At 46.1% G+C, this 25,409-nt stretch overlaps 1 protein-coding gene across 1 annotated transcript; it reads left to right on the plus strand.

Moving 5' to 3' along the window:
• Positions 1 to 966: 966 nt before the first annotated feature.
• On the plus strand, positions 967 to 25,108 carry bcl2l1 (BCL2 like 1). The gene is made up of 2 exons (XM_041203823.1): positions 967 to 1,588; positions 23,775 to 25,108. The coding sequence occupies exons 1-2, from the start codon at positions 1,118 to 1,120 to the stop codon at positions 23,913 to 23,915; spliced, it is 612 nt and encodes a 203-aa protein (XP_041059757.1). The 5' UTR covers positions 967 to 1,117; the 3' UTR covers positions 23,916 to 25,108.
• Positions 25,109 to 25,409: the final 301 nt, after the last annotated feature.

The following is a 25,409-nucleotide window of genomic DNA, read 5'->3' on the forward strand; positions in this document are numbered from 1 at the left end:
GAGGCGGGGCTGAGCGGTGGAGTACAAAAGAGATCAATAGGGGGTGAGATGGGGAGGGCGAGATCGGGAGGAGGGTTGGATGGTGAGATGGGGAGGAGGCGGTGGGGAAGGGAGAGATGGGGAGGGAGACGGAAATATGGGGAGCGGGCTAGATGAGGATGAGGTTGAATGGTGAGGGGAGATGGGGAGGGGATAGGGCTGGATGCAGATGGGGTTGGATGGTGAGAGGGAGGAGAAGGGGTGAGATAGGGAGGGGAAATGGAAAGGGGACTGGATGTGTTTGGGTTTGGATGGTGAGATGACGTTTGGGGAGGGGGAAATGGTTTGTATGGTGGGATGGGTACGGGGGTGATGGTTAGAGGGGTTGGATGGTGAGATGGAGAAGGGGGTGTTTGGGGAGGGGAAGATGGGGGTTTCAATGTTGGGATGGGGAAAGGATGAGAAGAGGTGAGATGGGATGTGGGTTAGTTGGGGAGGGGGAGATGAGGAGTGAGAGGCAGGATTTCAGGAATGGGAGTGCGGTGACCTGGAGAGGATGGAGGGGTCAAGATTTTATGCTGGGGTCATGGGTCTGCACCATGTGGGCCAGGCTATGGACCAGAGGCGGGGCTCCTGTGGGCGGGGCACTGAGGGGGTAGGGGTCTATCTGGGTTGGAGGGCCCTGTGGGAGGGCGGGGATCTGACTATGGGAGGTGGGGCAATGAGAGGCGGGGATTTTTTGGGTGGGTTAAGTCCCATCCGGGTGGGCGTGTCCCTGTCAGGCTGGGCGGGGCCCTGTCCCAGGTAGGCGGGGTCTTGTCGCCGGTTGGACGGGCCCCTCCGGGTGAGCGGGATCCATTCTCCGGGGGGGCGGGGCCCTCTCAGGGTGGGCGGGGCCCTGTCATCGGGCGAGGCCCGCGGTGGGCGGGGTCCTGTCTCCCGGTGGGCGGGGTCCTGTCTCGGTCCTGTCTCCCGGTGGGTGGGGCTCCCCGGTGGGTGTGGTCCTGTCTCCGGGTGGGCGGGGGTCCCCGGTGGTGGCTCGGCGGCTCCAGTTGTCTCTCCCTCTCCCTGTGTGTCGGGCCTGAGCCGGCTCTCTCTCCTCTGCAATGCCGTCTCTGTGAGGATTTGAAACTACAGGATGTACAGCAGCGGAGAGCTGGTCACTGACTTTCTCCGATACAAACTGTCCCAGAGAGGCCACAGCTGGAGCCGGCTGTGTGAGCAGAATGGAGCGGCGGGCCTGGGGCCTCAGCCTGAGCAGGGAGAAGCTGATTTGAGCTGCAGGCCCGAGGCTGAGCGAGCCTGCCAGGCTCTGCGGGACGCTGCCGAGGAGTTTGAGCTGCGCTACCGCAGGGCCTTCAGCGACCTGTCAGCCCAGCTCCGGGTTACCCCGGACACGGCCTACCGGCGCTTCGAGCAGGTGGTAGGCGAGCTGTTCCGCGATGGAGTGAACTGGGGCCGCCTGGTTGCTTTCTTCTGCTTCGGGGCCGCTTTGAGTGTGGAGAGCGCCGAGAAGGAGATGGGCGCCTTGGTGCCTCGTATCGCCGACTGGATGAGCACCTACCTGGAGAGTAACCTAGAGCCCTGGATCCGGCAGCACGGGGGCTGGGTAAGACTCAACCCGATCTTCATTCAGCACCACCTCTGAAACCCCGGTGACATGCCCCACCACCCCCCCCACCCCCGTGACACCCGACCTTGTCCGCCCCCCCCCCGTGACACCCGACCTTGTCTCCCCCCCCCCCCCCCCGTGACACCCGACCTTGTCTCCCCCCCCCCCCCCCCCGTGACACCCGACCTTGTCCCCCCCCCCCCCGTGACACCCGCCCGGGTCCCCCCCCCCCCGTGACACCCGCCCGGGTCCCCCCCCCCCCGTGACACCCGCCCGGGTCCCCCCCCCCCCCCGTGACACCCGCCCGGGTCCCCCCCCCCCCGTGACACCCGCCCGGGTCCCCCCCCCCCCCGTGACACCCGCCCGGGTCCCCCCCCCCCCGTGACACCCGCCCGGGTCCCCCCCACCGTGACACCCGCCCGGGTCCCCCCACCGTGACACCCGCCCGGGTCCCCCCACCGTGACACCCGGCCCGGGTCCCCCCACCGTGACACCCGCCCGGGTCCCCCCACCGTGACACCCGCCCGGGTCCCCCCACCGTGACACCCGCCCGGGTCCCCCCACCGTGACACCCGCCCGGGTCCCCCCACCGTGACACCCGCCCGGGTCCCCCCACCGTGACACCCGCCCGGGTCCCCCCACCGTGACACCCGCCCGGGTCCCCCCACCGTGACAGCCGCCCGGGTCCCCCCACCGTGACAGCCGCCCGGGTCCCCCCACCGTGACAGCCGCCCGGGTCCCCCCACCGTGACACCCGCCCGGGTCCCCCCACCGTGACACCCGCCCGGGTCCCCCCACCGTGACACCCGCCCGGGTCCCCCCACCGTGACACCCGCCCGGGTCCCCCCACCGTGACACCCGCCCGGGTCCCCCCACCGTGACACCCGCCCGGGTCCCCCCACCGTGACAGCCGCCCGGGTCCCCCCACCGTGACAGCCGCCCGGGTCCCCCCACCGTGACAGCCGCCCGGGTCCCCCCACCGTGACAGCCGCCCGGGTCCCCCCACCGTGACAGCCGCCCGGGTCCCCCCACCGTGACAGCCGCCCGGGTCCCCCCACCGTGACAGCCGCCCGGGTCTCTCCCCCCCCCCCGCCCCCCCCGGTGACAGCCGACCTTGTTCCCCCCCATTGACATCCGACCTTGTTTCCCCCCCCCCGCCGTGACACTCGTCCGTAATCAGCAGTGCCATAAGACGTTGGAGCAGAAGTCAGCTATTCGACCCATCGAGGATGCTCTGCAATTCGATGAGATCTTGGCTGATCTGATAATCTTCAACTCCACTTTCCTGCCTTTTTCCCATAACCTTTACTGATTAAAAATCTGTCTATCTCAGCTTTGAATATATTTAACGACCCAACCTCTACAGCCTGCGGCAGTAAAGAATTCCACAGATGGACTACCCTCTGAAAGAAGAAATTCCTCCTCATCTCTGTCTTAAGTGTGCAACCCTTTTGAGATTATGCACTCTGGTCCCCACAAGGGGAAACAACCTCTCAGCATCTACCTTGTCAAGCCCCCTAAGAATCTTGTGTTTCAATAAAGTCGCCTCTCATTCTTCTAAACTCCAATGAATAAAGGCCTAACCTACTCAACCTCTCCTCATAAGAATATCCCTCCATACCTGGGATCAACCTATTGAGCCATCTCTGGACTGCCTCCAATGGGAGTATATCCTTCCTTAGATAAGGGGACCAAAACTGTTCACAGTATTCTGTGTGTGGTCTAACTGGTGCCTTGTATAGTTTTAGCAAGACTTCCCTATTTTTATACTCCATTCCCTTTGAAATAAAGGCCAACATTCCATTTGCCTTCCCTATTACCTGTTGAGCATGTATGTTAGCCTTTTGGGATTCATGTAGGAGGACCCCCAAATCCCTCTGTGCTGCAGCTTTCTACAGTCTTTCTCCATTTAAATAATACTCAGCTCCTCTATTCTTCCTGCCAAAATGCATAGCCCCACTTAATCTGGCTATATCTCTCTATAGACTTTGTGCCATCCTCATCAATTGCCTTCCCACCTATTTTTTTATCTTCCACAAACTTGGCAATAGTACATTCACCTCCCTCATCTAAGTCATTAATATATATTGTAAATAATTGTGGCCCCAGCACTGATCCCTGTGGCACTCCACTACTTACAGATTGCCACCCTGAAAATGCCCCCCTTATCCCAACTTTGTCTTCTATTAGTTAGCCAATCCTCTATCCATGCTAATATGCTATCCCCAACACCAAGGGCTCTTATCTTATTAAGTAGCCTTATGTGTGTGCCTTATCGAAGGCCTTTTGGAAATCCAGTTATATTACATCTATGGTTCTCCCTTATCTATCCTGCTTGTTACCTCAAAGAATTCTAATAAATTTGCCAGGCATGATTTCCCCTTCATGAAGCCATGCTGACTCTACTTGATTACATTATGCATTTTTAAATGCCCTGCTATTACATACTTTATAATAGACTCTTAACATTTTCCCAATGACAGATGTTAAGCTAACTAGCCAATAGTTGCCTGTTTTTTGGCTCCCTCCCTTTTTGAATAAGGGTGTTACATTTGCAGTTTTCCGATCTTCTGGGACTTTTCCAGAATCTAAGGATTCTTGGACGATTGCTATCCACTATCTGTGTAGCTACTGTGCATCCACTATCTCTGTAACTACTTTAATATCCTAGGATGCAACCCATCGGGTCCAGGGGACTTATCGGCCTTTAGCACCATGAGTTTCCCTAGTACTTTTTCCTCATGATAATTATTGTATTTATTTCCTACCACCCCGCCCCCCCGCCTTTTGCTCCTTGATTATTTAGTATTTTTGAATGCAATTAGTGTCTTCTACTATGAAGACTGATGCAAAGTATTTATTCAACTTCTCTGCCATTTACTGGTTCCCCGTTATTATTTCCCCAGCCTCATTCTGTAAGGGGCCTATGTTCACTTTGGCCTTTCTCTTCCTTGTTATATATTTTAAAAAGCTCTCATGGTCGGTTTTTACATCACTTGCTAGTTTACCCTCAAAGTTTATTTTCTCCCTCTTTATTTTTTTTTGGTGATCTTTTGTTGGTTTTTAAAACTTTCCCAATCCTCCGGCCGTACCATTAATCTTTGCCACATTGTATATTTTTTCTTTCAATTTGACACTACCCTTAACTTCATTGGTAACGATGGTTGGTTTATCCCCTTCCTAGAATCCTCCTTCCTCGCTGGTATATATCTTTGTTGTGAGTCATGAACTATTTTCTTAAACGTCTGCCATTGTTCATCAACTATCTTTTCTGCTAAACTCCCTTCCCAGTCCATTCCAACTAACTCTGCCTCATTCCTTTGTAATTACCCTTATTTAAGTTTAGCACAGTTGTTTCCAGCCCAAGTTTCTCACACTCAAACTGAATGCTAAATCCTACCATGTTATAAGCACCGTTTCCTAGGGGATCTTTTATACTCAGATCATTTATTAAACCTGCCTTATTACACATTACCAGATCCAGTTCACTCATCCTTCCTGCAGTCCCCACTCTCATCCACACAGCTTGCATGAACCTCGTCACTGTTGGACAGTTGCAGGGGCCGAGGCTCCTTAAACGCGACTCCCTGGGTCCCCATACCTGCTTCACTTGCAGTCACACCTTCCTGTCCCTGCTCACAGACCAAATTTGAATCACCTAATCTAAGGGGTGTGAACGCCTCCTGGAGCGAAGTGTCCAGGCAACTTTCCCCCTCCCTGATGTGACACAATGTCTGCAACTCAGACTCCAGCTCCTTAACTCAGATCTGAAGTTCCTTGAGCTGCAAACACTACAGATGTATTCACCCTGGATCACCTTGGTGCCCGGCAGCCCCACAGGCTGCAGCAGCAACACATCACCTGTCCTGCAATCACTATCATATTTTATTTAATTACTTTAGTATCCCCGTTCTTTTTTCTTTGTTGTAATATTTTGACAATAAACCAGTTCGATTTTATACTTAACAAGCTATTTTTAAGAAAAAGAGAAAAAATGAAAAAGACTAGAGACCTAAACACAAACTAAAGGCCTTACTTTTACTTTAAAGACTATAAATACTCACCAATCCTACTTAACAACCAGCTGCTCACCGCACTCTTATGGTCTCTCGCCTCTCTCTCAACACTCTTTAATGGTCTCTCATCGTCTCACTGTTAATGGCCCCGCTGCTCCTCTCGCGCTTTCACTGTTAATGGCCCCGCTGCTTCTCTTGCTCTCGCACTGTTAATGGCCCTGTTGCTTCTCTCACTGTTAGTGGCCCTGCTGCTTCTCGCACTCTCACTGTTAATGGCCCTGCTGCTCCTCTCGTTTTCTCACTGTTAATGGGCCTGTTGCTTCTCTCATTGTTAATGGCCATGCTGCTTCTCACGCACTCACTGTTATTGGCCCCGCTGCTTCTCGTACTCTCCTTCTGTTATTGGCCCCTCTGCTTCTTTCACACACTCACTGTTAATCGCCCTGCTGCTCTTCTCGCTGTTAATGGCCCCACTGTTCCTCTCACTCTCTCGCCGTTAATAGCCCTGCTGCTACTCGCACATTCTCACTGTTAAAGGCCACGCTGCTCCTCTCACTCTTCCCATGGCATAACAAAATTCAAGATCCAGACAAACCCTAGGTTGTAAGAACAGAATGTTTAATTGTAACTGCTGGGTATCTGTCATGGTTCATGTCCGTACAATGATCAAATTGCCTACTCGCCCACTGAAATCAGCACCTTCGTTCCTACTTAAGTCAGTGTATGTTGGACTAGAAGTAACCCAAATTATGTAAAAAGGATGATGTACACCCCTTTGCCATAACAGAATGTGCCACGGTACTTCACATCAGCATTTCAAGCAATATTTGACTAAAGCCACTTATTAGGACAGATCAAGGAAGTAGATTTAAGCCGTGTCTTAAAATAGGATAGAGAGGCTAAAATGTTTTTTTATTCAATGATGGGAAGTGAGCGTCACTGGCTAAGCCAGCGCTTCAAGCCCAATTAGAGATGGGCAATAAGGTGGTGGTGAGCTACAAACACTGTGCTGTTAGGGAAGGAGTTCCATAATTTTGACCCAGCAACAGAGAAGGGATGGCGATATATTTCCAAGTCAGGATGGTATGTGCCTTGGAGAGAAACTTGCAGATGGGACTCCATCCCATTCTCTCAGTTCCTTTGCCTCCATCGCATCTGTTCTGATGATGCTACCTTCAAAAACAGTTCCTCTGACATGTCTTCCTTCTTCCTTAACCGTGGTTTTCCACCCTGTCGTTGACAGGGCCCTCAACCGTGTCTGGCCCATCTCCCGCACGTCCACCCTCACGCCTTCTCCTCCCTCCCAGAAACATGATAGAGTCTCCCTTGTCCTCACTTATCACCCCACCAGCCTCCACATTCAAAGGATCATCCTCCACCATTTCCACCAACTTTAGTATGATGCCACCACCAAACACATCTTCCCTTCACCCCCCCAGTGGCATTCCGTAGGGATCGTTCCCTCCAGGACACCCTGTCCACTCCTCCATCACTCCCTACTCCTCAACCCCCACCTACGGCATCTCCACATGCATACGCAAAAGATGCAACACCTGCCCCTTCACTTCCTCTCTCCGCCGTCCAAGGGCCCAAACGCTCCTTTCAAGTGAAGCAGCATTTCACTTGCATTTCCCCCAACTTAGTCTACTGCATTCGTTGCTCCCAATGCGGTCTCCTCTACATGGAGAGACCAAACGCAAACTGGGCGACCGCTTTGCAGAACACCTTTGCTCTGTCCACAAGAATGACCCAAACCTCCCTGTCGCTTGCCATTTTAACACTGCACCCTGCTGTCTTGCCCACATGTCTGTCCTTGGCTTGCTGCATTGTTCTAGTGAAGCTCAATGCAAACTGGAGGAACAGCACCTCATCTTCCGACTAGGCACTTTACAGCCTTCCGGACTGAATATTGAATTCAACAACTTTAGATCTTGAACTCCCTCCTCCATCCCCACCCCCTTTCCGTTTCTTCCCCCTTCCTTTTGTTTTTTCCAATAATTTATATAGAATTTTATTTTCCCACTTATTTCCATTATCTTTAAATCTATACCTTTTATGGCCTGTTAGTCTTATTCCACCCCACCCCCATTAGAGCTGTACCTTGTGTGTCCTGCCATCCATGCTTAATTAGCACATTCGTTTAGATAATATCATCACCTTCAACACCTCTGTGTTCCTTTGTCTGTGACATCTTTTGATTATCTGCCCCTATCACTGCTTGCTTGTCCCTACAACCAACACCCCCCCCCCCGCCCCCCCCACCTTAAACCAGCTTATATTTCACCCCTCTCCTAATTTTACTCAGTTCTGTTGAAGGGTCATGAGGACTCGAAACGTCAACTTTTTTCTTCTCCGCCGATGCTGCCAGACCTGCTGAGTTTTTCCAGGTAATTCTGTTCTTGTTTTGGTTTTCCAGCATCCGCAGTTTTTTGTTTTTATAACTTGCAGGTAATGTTGTTCCCATATGTCTGCTGCTCTTGTCCTTCTAGTGGGTAAAGGTTGTAGGTTTGGAAGGTGATATCTAAGGAGCCTTGGTGGGTCAATACAACGCATCTTGTAGATGGTACACACTGCTGCAACTGTGTATTGGTGGAGCGAGTGAATGTTTAAGGCGGTGGATGAGGTGCCCAACAAGTGGATTGCCATGCCTTAGATGGTGTTGAGCTTCTTGAGTGTTACTGGAGCTGTACTCATCCAGGCAAGTGGAGAGTATTTCCTCATCCTGATGGCAGGTTTTGGGGAGTCAGGAGGTGAGCTACTCGCTGCAGGGAAGGAACTCCAGAGCTTGGGGCCTCAGCAGCTGACAGCACGGTCACTGATAGCAAACTGGTGAGAATCAGGAATGTGCAAGAGCCCTGAATCGGAGAAGTGCTGAGATCTCAGGGGAACCTGTATTGGTCAGGGAACACAGATGTGATGGGTGAATGGAAATTGGTGCTTATCCATACCCAGGCTTTTATGGGCTGGCACAAGCTTTCAGATTTACACAGTTGCTTTTAGTACCTTTCTGCTGCATGAGGAAGGAGGTGTCACTATGTTTGTTTTCCACTTCAGGATGTAATTGAAGGATCACTTGAGTAATGCAAACAGTTAGATACCCTGTGTCCTAAGGAACAGCCGAGACCTGAAACATCAACTTCTGTTTCATCCACAGCTGCTGCTGCTGCCTGACCTGGATATTTGCAGTTGTTTCAGTTTTAATTGTTAAATATTGTCTGTCCTTTTCTTGTGTTTTGTATATGTCTGGAAGTTGTAAACAGGCAGTTTAGATGATGTAAATCAAGTGAGGGAAGAGCAAAAAACTGTTCAGATTAGTTGCACCTAACAGCATGAACTTTACCCTTTATTGCCTCATCACTTGAGTCCCTGATTAGATGAGTTGAGCATCCCTCACAATACAATCTGCACTGGGAGGAAAAGGTTTGATTGGTTAGGTGACCTTTCTTGCTTAACAGTGCTTTACAAATTAGAGATGATGAAATCGAGCAGTGTTATGCAGAACTAGATAATATGAAGCAGAAGAAATGAGCATTTTAAGATACTGCACCATTACTCAGCTGATCAACCACTTTATTTGTATTTCTGATACCCTCCCCACTTGGCTACTCTGATTCTGTGTAATGAATTGCTCAGTTATTTCCAACACTCCTGATGGCAAGACTCCGTTCACTGATGTTTGAATTGTATCAGTTCTACAATTTTTCCACTTTCAATGATTCAATACAACAGTGACTGATATCCATTTGTTCCCCCCCTCCCCTACATACCCACTGTGGTGGAACTTCTTTCTGCTGCTGCCCTTCTCACCCTGCTTTACTATTTGATGCAATCTACACCCCAAGAGCATTTTAATCATACATTTTATTTTATTTTGTCGAGACTGGTATCATGAGTGCAGCTTTTGAATACCAATTCCCCTGTTTAGCTGCACAAAGCTACCAGCCATCAGCTTACTTCTCCCCTGTCATTCACATAGCAATGACTCGAAAACAAGCAGCAAACAGCTGCTACCTTTCTAACAATGCAAAACTACACTCGGTATTACTTACAAATTCAGTACCAAGTCTCCCTTATCATGACTGCGATTGTGGCAGTTTTACACTTTCCACGATTGCATGGGCAGTGGAATACCAGGTATATATGGTACAACAAATGGACACCTGGTAACCAGGTTCTTTACCAATACAGGAAGCAATCAAGCAGCTGTATATCCTTTGGAGCCTCAAGGCTAATAGCTTAATGGAAACTTGAGGGTTCTTGGCAGCCTTAAGGATCTTAGCAGTTTGGTTGTTCTGAGAGTTATAATGAGCTGGAATGCATTAATCTTGAGCTGCTGAAAGTTAGGGATGCTGATTTTGGAAATTTAATGCTCTTGCACATTTATCATAGTTCTGAGCATTCCCACATCAGATAGGTTGCAGGTTAGGGACAAGTTAAACCTTCTGCTACACTGGCCAAGTGTATTTAACCTCAGCATGAGAGGAGCAGCTTCTGTCTGTTATAGTGTGGACCAGTTCAGTACAATGACCAAAAAAGTTGACACCCCCTAACAGGAGGTCACCACCAAGACACACACAGTCCAGTCAAGCTGATAAGTGGAAATTGCAAATAAAAGTAAATCATAATCTGGATTATTTTATTATTGATACAGCTAACATCCTTTGATGCTCACTGGTTGCAGATGGTCTCATACATGCTGGTGGCCATCTTATGATCCCTCTCCAAGGCTGTATGAAGAGATGGGAGCAGTCGGACTGACCTTCCTCATAAATATTTAGCAGCTTTTTGTGCAGAAAGCACTGTACTTGTTTTCCACAGCACTGTTATTATCGTCTTGAAAGTGTGTGTTTGGTAGTTTAGGACCAATTATGGGCAATTTTATGCTGTGCATTTGTGGCCGTTCAATAGAGTTTAGCATGCTACAAATTCACTTCTACAAAAAAACAAAGGTTTTGTCCATGGCCTGGGTTTGATTCAGTTAGGTGAGCAGTTGTGTTAAGTGCCTAGAATCACCCTTTCTCTTATAGTGAAGGACACTGAGCGTAGCCTTTCTAATATAAGTATCAATATTAGTTCCTTTGCCTCAATGCCAAGTGAACAAACATTAAGGAACAGGAGATTGGCATTGCTTTTTCCCATTGCTGTTTGTTGCTGCATAGACTAATTAAGACCCAAATTTACTTTTAAACTATTGCCAGTTCCACAGAAATGCGATATTTTAAAAGTTTTCAACTGAAATAAATTCTAACATTAGTGGTAATACCCAGTTGCCAGAATTAGTGTTATTGTAATTGCCTAATGAAATATATGCTTTTTACATGTTTGAAAATGTTTCCGTCCTAGCACACTCTTAATTATGCTTTTATTTTGCATCATTATTGTTATTGTTTTAATTAACTTAATTCAACTCTTTTAAAATTCTCACCCTTGATTTCAAATCCCTCCATGGCCTGGCCTCTCCCTATCTCTAATCTCCTCCAATCCCATGACCCTCTGTTCTCCTCTAATTCTTCCCTTTGGCTCACTGCCAAACAATGCTGTTGCAATGGGCCTGGCACGTTTCATTACATTAAAGGCGCTATATAAACATAAGCTGGTGGTGTTTAATTTTTGCTAACTAATTCTGGAACTTGCTTGATGCATGATATGTTTGAACCAATCCCTAAGTCATCTTGGGCAGTCCCTCGGGATCAAGGATGACTTGTTTCCATTTCTGTTCAATGGGTTCTGAGCTGGCTGATAAGTTATCTACAGACTCTGCCATATGTGGGGCAGGTGGTGCTTGAAGAACCAGGTAGATGAGGTGTTTAGAAGTTTCTGTGCTCTCCCCAACTCGTCAACTTCACTTCTATTCTCCTGATGAAGACTCTCAAGAGCACAAGAAATAGGAGAGGTGTAGACCATATGCCCGTCCAGCCTGCTCCTCCATTCAATACGATCATGACTGATGTTGGGCTTCAACTCCACTTTCCTGGTCATTCCGCATACCTCTTGATTCCCTGAGAGACCAAAATAACAACATGTTTGGTGCCTTCCCAAAGGAGTCTTCTCCGTTTTGGTTGGTCACGGGCCAGGGCCTCCCATGAGTTGGCGGGGATATTTGACCTCTTCAGGGATGCTTTGAGTATAATCCTAAAATGTTTCCACCAACCTCCTGGGAGCCTCCTTCCCTGATAGAGTTCCAAATGGGGCATTTGCTGTGGGAATCTGCTGTCAGGCATATGAATGACATGTACCACCCAGCGGAGCTGATTTTGAGTGATCAGTGCCTTGATGCTGGGTAAGTTGGTTTGGGAGAGGACACTGTTGTTGAACTGTCTTTCCTGCCACTGGATTTGAAGAATCTTGCGAAGCTGCCGCTGGTGGTGCTTCTCCAGTGCTTTAAGGTGTCTGCTGTCAGTTATTCAAGTCTTTGAACACGAGGATCACTGCCATCTGGTAAGCCGTGACCTTAGTCTTGGATTTGAGATCCTGGTCCTCAAATACTCTCTCCCTCAGTTGACCGAAGGCTGAGCTGGCACCTTGGAGGTGATAATGAATGTCATCATCTATGTTTGCCTTCATCGAGAGAAGGCTCCTAAGATACAGAAAATGGTCCACATATTTTCAAATTCTGCTGTTGATCTTATCGTCGGGGCAGATGTTTTGCTATGGGAGCTGTTTCGAAAAGAATCTTAGTTTTCCGGGTGTTTAGTGAAAGGACTATTTTCTCATATGCTCCATAAAAGGAGTCAGTAGTGACCTGGAGCTCAGTTTCTGAATGAATGTGTGCACAAAAGCATCATCTACATACTGAACCTTTATTACTGAGGTTGAAGTGGTTTTAGTTTTGGATTGAAGGCAATGTATGTTGAACAGTTTCCCCGCCTTTACTATAGATTATCTTCATGCCTGTGGGTAATTTGTTAGAGGTGAGGTGCAGGATTGCAGTGAGGAAAATGGAGAAGAGAGTTGATGCAGTGACACAGCCTTGTTTGACTCCAGTCTTCACTGAGATAGGATCTGTGGTGGTTCTGTTGGTGAGGATCACAGCTTGCATGTCACCGTGGGGTAGGCAGAGGATGGTGGCAAATTTCTGAGGCAGCCAAATTCTGAGGAGGATACTCCATAAAACTTTGCAGTTGGCAGTCAAAGGCTCTTGTGGGGTCAAAAAAGGCGCTGTTCCTTGTATTTTTCTTAGGTTTGCCTAAATAAATATTGCCTCTTAGCTCAGTTTCACATGACACAATCCCTCAGCAGCACAAGAAGTTGAGCATTGGCAAAGTAAATGAAACTGAAATGTGTGGTTTGTATTGGAGCCTTTAGGTTCTGAGGAGATTGCTTTTGACTCGTTGAGCATAAAGTCCCATTGCTAAGATCCTTGCTCTGTTACTGCAGCTCTACGTGAGCCGGGTTGCAGTGACTGTTTCTGTACACTTAACTGCAGCTAGGCATTAATACAACATGTTTAGTTAACTGTTCCAGGGTACTGCACAAAAATTATAGAATGGTTGCAGTACAGGAGGCAGCTATTTGGGCAGTCATATCTGTGACAGCTTTCTGAGAGAGCAACTTGACTGGTCCCAAACTTTGCCTTTTCCTCATAGCCCTGCAAATCTTTTCTCTTCATATAATTATCCAATTCCCTTCAAAATCCTTGATTGAACCTGCGTCCACCACAATCTCAGGCAGTGTATTCAGACTCTAACCACTCATTATATAAAGAAATTTTTCCTCCTGTCACCTTTTGTCTAATCACTTTAAATTGGTGTCCTTTGCTTCTTGGCTGTTCAGCCAATGGGAGCAGTTTCCCCTATTTGCTCTGCCCAGAACTCTCATGATTTTCAACACCTCTGTCAGATCTCCAATCAAGAGAGAGGGCATTTGGTCTTCCCCAGTAGGAACTGAGTAAAGCTAAGGGCAAGTGGCTAAAGATATAGATGGAAGAAAAGATTTTGTGATGCTTCTGAAGATAGAGTTTAGGACAAGAATTGAAAAAAGTAGGACTTTGATGACTGGAGGCTTTATCAGCGATGGTAGAATTATGGGGAGAGGAATTCCAAACCCAGAGCACAAGAGCAGAGGTATAACATTGGGTGTAACAATGGAAGAATTTGGGGCAAATGTGTTTATCAAATCAACGCATTGGTGGGGTAGTTGATAAAGGCAGGGTTGCAAGGTGATCTGGTTTTGCTGCAGGATGGGATTTGAGAAACAGACTTCTAGATTAGGAGGATGGAGCTTGATAGGAGATTACAGGAAAAGTCGAGCCTGAAGGTGACCAAGGTGTTAATGTGTATTTTGGCGGGGAAATGGGGAATATTACGGAGTTGGAAATGTGAAACAAAAAAATAGCTGGAAAAACTCGGCAGGTCTGACAGCATCTGCGGAGAGGTATATAGTTAATGTTTCGAGTCTGTATGACCCTTCATCAGAACGCAAAAAAAAGAAATGTGATCTTGGTGCTCGACTGGCTATGTAGTTTGTAGCTTAGCTAAGGATTGAATAGAACATCAAGGATGCTAGCTATAGGGTTAGTCTGAGTAGGTAGCTGAGGAACCAAGCCAAGTCTCTTTGGTTTTAGCACAAAATAATTCTGTTTCATCCAATTCTTCCAAGTCAACAGATGGTTGGATAGCACAGTGACTGTTATGGGGACAAGGGTGATAGTGAGGTAAGGGTGGGCGTTGTCAGTATACATATGGAAGCTTATTGCTTTTGTTGCTGTTGCAAGGGTTGGGGTGGTTGGTACTGGTGAGATGTGGGGTGGGGGGGGGTGCTGATGATGGTGACCTGAAGGATGTGGTCAGGAATCTATTGTATACTATGTTGGGGACAGGTGGGAATGGAACCATCAAAGGTAGAAGAGGATGAATGGAGTGGTCAACCTTATTGGAAGTTGCAGAGAAGATAAGGAGGATCAATATGTCATGGACATAATCACAGAGAATATCTTTGAGCTGAGCAATGTTGGTGCTGTGGCCTGGATGTAAGCCAGATGGTTGGGGAGTCGGACCGAGTTATTGGGGAAGTGGAGTTGAATGGCAATCTGAGAGGAAAAGAAGGCTATATATGGGGTGTAAGTATGAGTGGGCAGGTGCATTTTTAATGTGGTCATGATGATGGTGGTAGCAACATTGCCTAAAGCAGAATGTCAAATACTCGTGACATTGTAGTTGCGAAATGCGAAGTACAAAGTTTGAAAATGATCGGAACTTTGGGTGAATCAGAGTTCAGTACACATTCTTAGATAAATGAGGAAACCACATAAATACTGATGGTGAAAATGTTCTGGTTGAGTGGATGCATTTTTTGGGGAAATAATTAACTAAATAGCACATAATCTGCACTTCCCTCCTGTTATGTGGATTTTTCTTAATGTTAGACAGCTGAATTATTGTATTGCCACCAACCTGTACATGAGGTTGTATTGCCACTGTTTCCCTCTCCACGAGTGGAGTTAAATGAACTGGATTGTCACAGCCTTATCCTAGCACCACATCACAGGCTCCTCCCCTCATGTGTGAGATGTGTTCATGTGCAATATCAGACTGGTTTGTTAATAGGAATATTCCTCTCCCTGGCATTTATTTTCTGCTCAAAGTCTTCGACATTCCACACTATCTGCCACTGATTAAGGCTGGCATGAGTCAGGTTCTGCCTGGCATTTACAATTATTATGTTTGTGTAGTTCAGGGTCATAGATGCGTTCCAGTATCTGGAGTTTAGGTGTTTGTTATATGCAAGGTTGGGTTCTTTGTGGCAGCCAATTTGTGCACAACAGGATTCCACTAACAGCAATGTGATAGATGATCAAGTAGTCTGTTAGTGATGTTGGTTAGGGGATAACAATTGGACCAAGATACTAGGGAGAGCTCCCCTGCTCTTCAAATTAGTACCCTGGAGACATTTATGAGAGCTTCAAGGGCAGGTGGGGCCTCAGTTTAATGTTTCAACCAAAGGACTGCACCTCCGTCAGTGTAGCATCCCCTCAGTAATGCTCCGGGGTGTTGGCCTAGATCTTGTACTTGAACCTCATGAGTGTTACTTGAATCCACAACTGCCTGACTCCGGCGAGAGAGCTTCCACCAAGTCATAGCTGACATGCTAAAATGCTAGACCTAGATAGCCCAGGTGATTACAACTTATATTAAATACATCGAGTCCTGCTTTTACCCTGGCTGTGGAATTCTGTTTGTACGCAGTATTTTAAGTATGGTTAATCAACGATTGGACTGATATTTTCGAATCATCTTGAGAAATCCCTCCCTCATTAATCCAGGAAGTTACCCCCAACTTTTCTGTTACTGCAGCAACATAAGGTTCCAGTGTATGAGGCACCAGTCTTGGTGATAGCCATTTCCTGTAGTATTCTGGTCTGCTTTCTGTACCAGAATATTTCCACATTTCTTTGTTCATGTGATTCACATGATTCATGAATTAATTCATGTGAATGTGCAGAATACCCTGCTGCAGATCTGGTCATAAGGTTAAATCATGTCATCAAGCATCAATATTAATTGCAAGTTGGCGGATCATCTGATGAAATGGGAGGCGATGAGCAAGCATTAATGCAGCAGTAGATTCAGCAATTGCAGAGTTGAAGTTTAATGAAAGAGGCTACATCTCATCTTTGCACATTGTACTGTTAGCCTTGATCTAACTGGTCAGCAGAACTGTCTCGATGGGTGGAGTGACCTCCTGTTCCTTTAGTGTACTAGCCGTATAGCTAATGTACCATTGTATTCCAGTAACTAGCACTGAGAGTTTGATTGCACGAATTCAGGTATAACATCACTCATAACTTAACATTTGTATTACACACCTTGTACAGAGCACCTCAGACTGGTTTACAAAGGAAACAGGCGAGCAAGATAACGATGTAGTTTAGAGTAGGGATAGAGGCTGGGACTGAGAACTGAAAGTAATGACTCAAACTAGGTTCGGAGGCATCTTGCTGGGTCATATGGAATGATTGGAAATTAGGGAGGATAGGGATCACAGGGTAATGTTCTGGGTTAGCTCTAGATAGGGATGGCCGAGTCGGAGTAATTGAAATTGATTTGCGTTATTGACAGTAGAATGAATGGGTAATGTGCTGAAGATGAACAAGAAAATAAATGCAATGGACTGCAAGTAGAATATATTAACCTTCCACTTAGCCAGGAGTGGGAAAGCTTCATCTACATTTAATGATCAAAAGTGAATTTGCATTTATTTAGCATTGTATCACAACCTGTAAACATCTCAAAACACTTCAGAACCAACGATTTGTTTTTTTGAAGGGCATTCACTGTTATTTTAGGCGAACACAGCAGCCAGTTTGTGCACCTTGCTGTTAACAAGATTGATGTTGATTAAGTGAGGGAACTCTTAACACCATTTACACCTTTAATGTTGAGTCGAACAACCAGATGAGGCTTTGATGTAACAGCATCCATGACAGCGCAGCAGCAGCCCCTCAGTCCTGCATTGAAATATAAGCCTAGGTTATGTACTCCAGGCCACTGTGAGGCTTGAGCAGTCAGCTTTCTGAGTTGAGGGGCAAATGCATCTAACTGAGCCAAGCTGACACTTAACCCTTACAGACATTCTGTTAGAATTTCTTACTTATTTCTATCAGCACTCATTGCATCCAACAGCCTCATACTAAAGGTCATGTAGCATTGCTGAACCATCCCATGAGGTATATCTCAAAATAAGATTGGAGCAGTAAAGGACTGGTGTCAGAAAACTTGCATTTTGGCTTTCCATTTATTATAGAAAGTTAAATATCCTAACAGAAACAGGCATGAGGGGTCTCTCTGTGCCTTGGTTTATTCAGGCTTCACCATCATAGTTCTGAACTATTTGTTTGAGACATTGGCCATCTTTTGGCCCACTATATGTGAGAAGCAAGAGTCATTGCTGCTTTTAAAACACTTTTGGCCCAGTGATGTTGTGTGAGGCTTTTCTATGACAAGAACTGGAATTGCATTAGTTGTCAGGGATGTGGTGTGAAGAATTAAAAGAACGTGTTTATTTAGTTGTGTTACAGAACTGCCAGACTGTCTGCCATTGCATCAAGTCAATCTAATTGTTAGGCTCAGTCTCCCTCTGTGTTTGCCCATTTTTCTATCACTCAGTGACTGTCTCTATCCGATATGCATCACAAGTGAACCACACAAATGTGAAGCCTTTAAAGATTTCAAATCCCAAACCTATGTCTGATTTAAAAGCTGCATCAACTAGTTGTATGCACTCCGTAACTCGGAAGACTGAGTGTTCAGCTCTCACCGTGGACATGAGTATATAGCCTAGGGCTAGGCTGATGTTTCAGTGCAGTAGTTATGACAAAACAAAAACAAAAATTCCTGGAAAAACTCAACAGGTCTGACAGCATCTGCGGAGAGGAACACAGTTAACGTTTCGAGTCCGTATGACTCTTCAGTCTTCAATCTTCATACTGAAGAGTCATACGGACTCGAAACGTTAACTGTGTTGCTCTCCGCAGATGCTGTCAGACCTGCTGAGTTTTTCCAGGTATTTTTGTTTTTGCTTTGGATTTCCAGCATCCGCAGTTTTTTGCTTTTATCTCAGTAGCTAAGACAAGCTGCCTGGCTGTCCGAGATGGGGTTTCATTTCAGTCTTCTATGTGGTTTTCTCTGATGAAGCTATTTTGTGTGGTGTCTTTTGGCTATGACAACAGCAAATAAGAAAACTATTGAAATTCAGGCATTTCCTGTACAGAATAGTGAGGCTTTGAAGGGCTTACAGTTTGAGTCAGTGCAGATTGGAACCAGGATATTTCAGCTGGAGTCATTACGGATCCACAGTGAAGTATGCAGGGGGGTGAGGAGGGTGGGTGGAGGCGAGGGGGGAGTGGAATGATGGAGTCATTATAGATCAGAGTGATTTTTTTGGGGGAGCTCAGATCAACGGATGGAGATTTGAGGGGATGGGCTCAGTATGGATTTGCAGAGGGATATTTGGGAGGTGCCATTTGTCAGTTGGGATTAGTAGTGGGATTTTTGGGGTTGGGAGAAGAGAGAGATTGGATAGAATCCACAAAGAAGTTTGTATTGCTCGCTGCTGTTCTTTGAGAGAGAATTCTTCCTTCACTGTTTTGGGTGTGTCTTGATTCTACTGAAAAGGCAGTAGGAAATGCCTGAAGGTTCCTTGATAACCAGAGAAATATTTGTATGCGGCTCGCCTGAGTTGAGTGATAAAATGTTCCAGGAAAGGTTGTTTGTCAGAGCAGTGTAACCAGTATCAGACCTGAAACAGGTCACCTACCATCAAGTGTTCACCCAGCTCTCTCTCATTGCTATCAGTTTCCTGCAGGTTGCTCTGCTGGCTCAGATATGACATGCCTATTGCTCTGCAGGATAGTCCAAGGAGGATGACTGCAGCACAACACATTAGTCCCTCTTGACAATTGATCTTGTTCCACTGGCTTGCCAGTTGTGTGCTCTCTGACACTGGCGAGTGTCTTCTGTTCAAAGGGGGATCAAACAGCACCTCTGCTCAGTGAGGTTCACTTTCTGTAGGATAACCCAGTTCAGACAAAAGGTTATCGATCTTTGTTTCTCTCCCCACAGATGGTGTCTGACTCGGAGGATTTCCAACATGTTTTTATTTCACTTTCTGTAGGATAACTGTTTAAAAAAACTTTTGTGGAAAATGTGGGGTGACAGTGGAGAAACGGTAGACATGGTGGAGAGGGAGCTATGCAAGGAGGCTTAGGCCAGAGACTGGGAGTTGACAGAGCTAGCCAGCCAGAAGGGAATTGGTTGCAACATTTTATCTTGAGCTTAGAAACAAAAATATAAAGGCTCCCCTGATTGTTCAGCAAGTTAACCCAACGAATAGCTGCTGCACCAAGAAGATCACACCATCAGTCCCTGTCTGTGCTGCATTAGACAATTTATAGCATGTGAGCGGCTTGTTGGTAGTGTGTTGTGCATGCACTCGGTCAGTGTTGGTAGTGCAGTGTGCATGCGCACGGTCAGTGTTGGTAGTGCAGTGTGCATGCGCACGGTCAGTGTTGGTAGTGCAGTGTGCATGCGCACGGTCAGTGTTGGTAGTGCAGTGTGCATGCGCACGGTCAGTGTTGGTAGTGCAGTGTGCATGCGCACGGTCAGTGTTGGTAGTGCAGTGTGCATGCGCACGGTCAGTGTTGGTAGTGCAGTGTGCATGTGTGCGGTCAGTGTTGGTAGTGCATGCTACAAACAATATTCGGGATAGAATTAATAGTCACATGGAAAAATGTGGATTGATTCGGAAGAATCAGCATGGATTTGTTAAAGGAAAAACTTGGAGTTTTTTGAAGAGGTAACAGATGGTTGATGAGGGCAAGGCCTTTGATGTGTTGTATATGGACTTCTAAAAGGCATTCAATACAGTGCCACACAACAGACTTGAGGAAAGTTATAGGTCATGAAATAAAAGGGACAGTGGCAACATGGATACAAAATTGGCTGAGGGATAGGAAGCAGCGAGTGACGGTTAATGGGTATTTTTTAAGCTGGAAGAAGGTTTGTAGTGGAGTTCCCCTGGAGTTGGTATTGGGCCCTTGCTTTTCCTGATATATAAATGATCTAGGTCTAGGTGTTCAGGGTACAATTTCAAAGTTTGCGGATGGCACAAAACTTGGGAGAATTGTGAACTGTGAGGAGGACAGTATAGAACTTCAAAAGGTACTATTCTAAATTGTGTGCAGGAGCAGAGAGACCTGGGTGTACATGTACATAAGTCATTAAAGGTGGCAGGACAGGTAGAAAGAGCTGTTTCTAAAGCATACAGTATTCTAGGCTTCATTAATAGGGGCATAGAGTACATGTGCGGGGAGGTTATGATGAACTTATATAAAACATTGATTAGATCTCAGCTGGAGTATTGTGTACAGTTCTGGCCGCCACACCACAGGAAGTGAACAAATTGGAGAGAGTGCAGAAGAGATTTATGAGAATGGTTCCAGGGATGAAACATTTCAGTTATGAGGAAATATTGTAGAAGTTGGGACTGTTTTCCTTGGAGAGGAGAAGGTTATGAGGAGACTCGATAGAAGTTTTCAAAATCATGAGAGGCCTGGACAGAGTAGATAGGGAGAAACTGTTCCAACTTGTAAACCAATTGAGAAGCAGAGGGCACAGTTTTGAAGTGTTTTGCAAAATAAGTAAATGCGAGGTGAGAAAAAACTTTTTCACACAGCAAGTAGTTAGGGTTTGGAATGCACTGCCTGGAAGTGTGGTAAAGGCAGGTTCAATTGAGGCATTCAAGAGGGCATTGGATAATTATTTAAATAGAAACAACGTGCAGGGTTACGGGGAAAAGGCAAGAGATTGGCATGAAGTTAAAATGCTCAGAGAACCAGTGTAGATAAGATGGGTTGAATGGCCTCCTTCTACACTGTAACAATTCTGTGATTCTGTGCAGTGTGGGTGCTCAGTCAGTGTTGGTAGTATGTGTGTACATGGTCAGTGTTGGTAGTGCAGTAAGTGTGTGCGTGCGTGGTCCGTGAAGGTAGTGCAGTGTGTGTGTTCATCTCTGTTTGGTTTGCAGTGTGGTATCAGGTGTTCCTTGCTGGTGATTTCTTGTGAGATATGTAAAATCTGAGCATGTTGTGCACTGCTTCTGGAAGCTTGTCTATGTTCTGATTGCTGTTGTCAAACCAGTCCTGGTGCTTCCATTTAACAAATCCTACGAGCTCAGATGCTGTGCCGTAAGTAATATCCTTTAAATTTTTCCAAAAATCTTCAATGGCAAATTGTACTTTGGGCTACCAGCATTTCCTGTGGATAGGTTGTCTTCAGTTCTTGTCTCTTGATCATGCCTTTAAGAACAGTTACATCAAGCTTCCTTTGTGACTTGACTCTGTGCTGAAGTGTCTTAGATTTTATCCTCAAAGGCGCAATGATCCTGAGAAACCAATGGTCAGACTGACGTTCTGCACCTCTAAGGGAGCGGGTAGAGCGCACGTGCTTGAGATTTCACTTGTTGTAAAATAATGTAATTCAAGAGTGTTGATGTTTTGGAACTGAGATGCATCCATGTTGTGTTTGCTGGAAGGCTGTTTGTAATGGTTAGGCCAAACTCATTGCACTCAGAGAAGGAATTGGCCATTGGAGTTTGCTCTGCCAATATTGTCGTGTCCGAGTACCCCTTTCCATGTATTACAGTCTGTGTCCACTCATGCATTGAAATCATCAAGAATAATGAGTTTGTCCTGGTAGGCCGGTACTCTAATTTTTGTGCTGAAGTCATCATAGAATGTTGCTTTGACCTCATCTGTATGTGTCATTGTTAGAGTATAGGTGCCAATGGGTGTTGCATGCTGATTACTGGCATGACTTAAACCAAGAACCATGAGTTGATCACTGGTTCCCATAGAAAGTGAGTCAAGCTTGCATGCCATTCCACAGTGCAAGTTTATTACTGAGACATCAGTAGTATAATAGCTATGATGGTTATACAATAGACTAATACAATTGGGTTTCCTGAACATCTAGGTAATCAAACTTGGCCTCTGGGGATGTTGGATGTACCATGAGTTCTGAGCTCAAAAAGACTGTCTTCTGCTGTATTGTGTACTCTTTCTTTGTGAATCATATTCCAAGATACCCAGAATGTACATTGAAATGAGCTTCTTTTTGCTTGACCTTCAAACTTGACACAATGGCCGTCTTGATAGTTTAACTGTTAAGCGGTTAACATTACAAAGGGAACAGGATGACCCAGACAATCCCAGATAGTTAAGTGCTACTGTTTAAGTGCTTCCATTATTCTGGTCAACACCGATAGCCTGACGTGGGATGTAGCCAACATGTCTTTTAGTTGTTGTTTTCATTGTTCTGACTAACCTCCATGTTAACACAATCCAAATTCTGATTTGATGGGACTCTAGCAAGTTCAAAATGTACTATTGGTATCTTCCTGTGACCCATCTCAGTTAGAAATAAGTTTTAGCCAGAAAGTAATGGTGTGGTTAATGAGAGTTTAGTATGCAACCCAGGTGATCTCTGGTGCCGTATACCTTAATTAAAAGGTTAGGTGCAGGTTCTAAATCACTGAGAGCCTCAGTCTGCCCTTGTCACATGAACACACATTAGAAGTGCTGAGAGATGACCCAAACCACAACAGACAGAGCCTCGCACTGTGTAACTTCAAGAGTGGAGTAGCACTGTAGTAGCCAAGTCTGCTGTTTTTGGTCATTTACTCAAGCTCTTTCACTGCAGTTTGAATTTTATTTTAATGTATAAAAATGATTCACATTTGGTAGACTTGGCAGTGCCATGACTCATTCCATGCAGAGGCTCTGTTGTAGCAACTGTTTTAGAGCAATTTCCCCTGAGAATTTTGCCAGGTTTCTCCTCTTTAGCCTCTTGTGGCTGAACAAACCAACTCTCTGGACTACAATTCCACAACTGTTTGCAGCCTCCATACATCAACTAAGTGCAGCTAGAGAGAGTGTTGCCTGCTAATTTGACTGGAGGGGTATCATAGCCTAGCTTGATCCTGTCTTTGCCTGATGTGTGTTTTTTAAAAAAAAATTCCAGAATAGGTGACTGGACCGTAATGGGACCCACTGTCCAAGCCCAGTGGCACCGAGGCTAATAATGACCTAGGGAGGAATATGCTAGTTGTAGTAGTTTTGGTACCAGAATAGCAACTCAGAGGTTTGAGTTCAGACCCTACCGTGATACCATGTTGTGATACTGAATTCAATAAATTTGTGGGGTGGCATATGAAAAGTTACCGTGGAAAGCTGCTGGATTGTTGTTAAATATAATTAGCTGATTAATGTTCTTCATGGACCCTACCTGTTGTGTGCTATACGTGGTTCCAATCCCACACTGCATGGATACCTCCTAATCGCCTCTGAATTGGCCTAGCATGCTTAGTTATTTCTCAGGAGACAGGCAATAAATACAACTTTACCAGCATCACCCATCTTCCGTGGGCAAGTTAATTAAAACTGTAGAGTTCTCACTGTTGCTGTGGCTGTGACTGGCTAATCTATCATTGAGCAGGGATTGAATCTGGTGACCTTGCCTTCTGGATGGTTTAGACAGGGATTTTGCCATGATTATCAGGAAAGTGACCATGGTAAGATTTGAAACTGTGAATCGTGGAATTGTTGAGCTTGGACTGGTATCAAATGCACTATGTACTGGTGACTAACTTGTGCTGTTGTCTTCTTTTCCCAGGATGCCTTTGTGGCACTGTATGGCAATAATGCTGCTGCTCGTAACCGTCAGTTGCAGGACTCAGTCGTGAAATGGTTTATGGCATTAATGGCTGTGGGTGCAACGCTGGCCATCGCTGCATACCTGGCCCGGAGAAGGTAACAGCAGTGAGACTGCACTAAGAAGCAAGCCTTGGTCAACAGCCACTGGATTGGAAGATTACCTTATCAGACTGGCATGACCGTGAAAGCTGCACCACTAGATCTCAGCTTATTCCTTGTGTTGGAACTTATCTCTCAGCTATTTGTACATTACGTATTGTGTATGTGTACTCAGTTTACAAATATAAAGCATTCAGGCTGGCGCTGTGACAGAAATGGAAATTATCTACAAGTAAATCAACTATGTCAGTTAGGAAAGCTAATTTTTTTATTCAGGAAAATTAAACCTGGAGTGGAGGCGTTGACCAGCAGCTTTTACAGTGAAGATCTCTGTTCAGTGACTGCTCTTTGCTGATGGTCAAGAGTCCAGAATACAGGGCTGATCTCTCTCTACGCTGTGGTGTTAATTTTGAGACGCATCCTATCTGATGTGACTTAGTAGAATGGGAGCCAGGCTGCACAGGAAGGAAATCGCGTCACTGGGATTCTAAAGTGGTGGGTTCCAGAGGCCTGGGAGAAAGCTGCTGCTTGTTCTTGGGATGCCAATCGCTTGATACAGCTCAAAATCAAAGGAAGTGGTGGCCAGCATCCTCAACGTAAAAACCGCACCCTCTACCAGAAGCTGCTGGGATAACATAAGCAATGGAGCGGAGGTTTCTTTTAACTGAAGGCTGACTTTGATGTTTTATTTATGCCAAATTTAAAATTTTGTCATCTGCTGGAGTTGTGATGTGGTGTTTGAATGAGGCGACCACACCTAGTGTTGGCATCACACCAGTGCCATTCAAAGCCTGTCTTTGATGGGATGTCTGTTTTCTTGGGGCAGTCTTGCTGATTCTCATGAAGGGATAATGAAGGAGAATTTAGGTTAGCTGTCCTGGGTGACCGCAAGTTGAAGTTCCCGCTGCCCCTCAGCCGAAGCGAAAACAGGTGTTTGGCCATTTTGGCAAGATGGCATGATTATTTGTGAAAGATTGTGTGGAGTGCGGGTCCCCACATTTCTTTAATGCGTCAAATTTATTTTAAAAGGGTTTTCAGCTGTAACGCATGGATGCTAAAGGTGTGACCACTGGTCACTATTATTCACTGTAACCATTCCATGTTAGTTTGCTGCTCACACGACATCAGAAGCGAACCTATTTTACACAATGTCTTAAGATTTAAATTAAAATGACTTGTTTTTAAACACTAAAACAATGCCTTCTGATTTTTTTCCACCCTTCACTGATGCTGTGTTGGTAGATAATCTGATTGAAAAAGCATCTGAAACAAGCCACACTGCAGCAGGTTGCACTGGGTCGTGATCAGGAGTGTCTGCTTTTCTGAGGCCCATTTCAGCAGCCTATCTTATCCTCATTTCATGCATCTCAATGATGTAGCATAGAAAGAGGTCATTTGGTCACATGTGCCAGATCTTTGAAATTTAATTAGTTCCATTCCTCAGCTCTTTCCCCGCACCCCTGCAAACTTTCATACTTCGACTTCAGGTTCTCTT

Source organism: Carcharodon carcharias, chromosome 14, assembly GCF_017639515.1.
Source record: "Carcharodon carcharias isolate sCarCar2 chromosome 14, sCarCar2.pri, whole genome shotgun sequence".
Classification (NCBI taxonomy): domain Eukaryota; kingdom Metazoa; phylum Chordata; class Chondrichthyes; order Lamniformes; family Lamnidae; genus Carcharodon; species Carcharodon carcharias.

Bases quoted from the DNA above. Each gene is read 5' to 3' on its own strand.
- bcl2l1 (XM_041203823.1), top strand. From the start codon at position 1,118: ATGTACAGCAGCGGAGAGCTGGTCACTGACTTTCTCCGATACAAACTG. The intron at 1,589-23,774 runs GTAAGACTCAAC...TTCTTTTCCCAG, and splicing joins TCCGGCAGCACGGGGGCTGG to GATGCCTTTGTGGCACTGTA.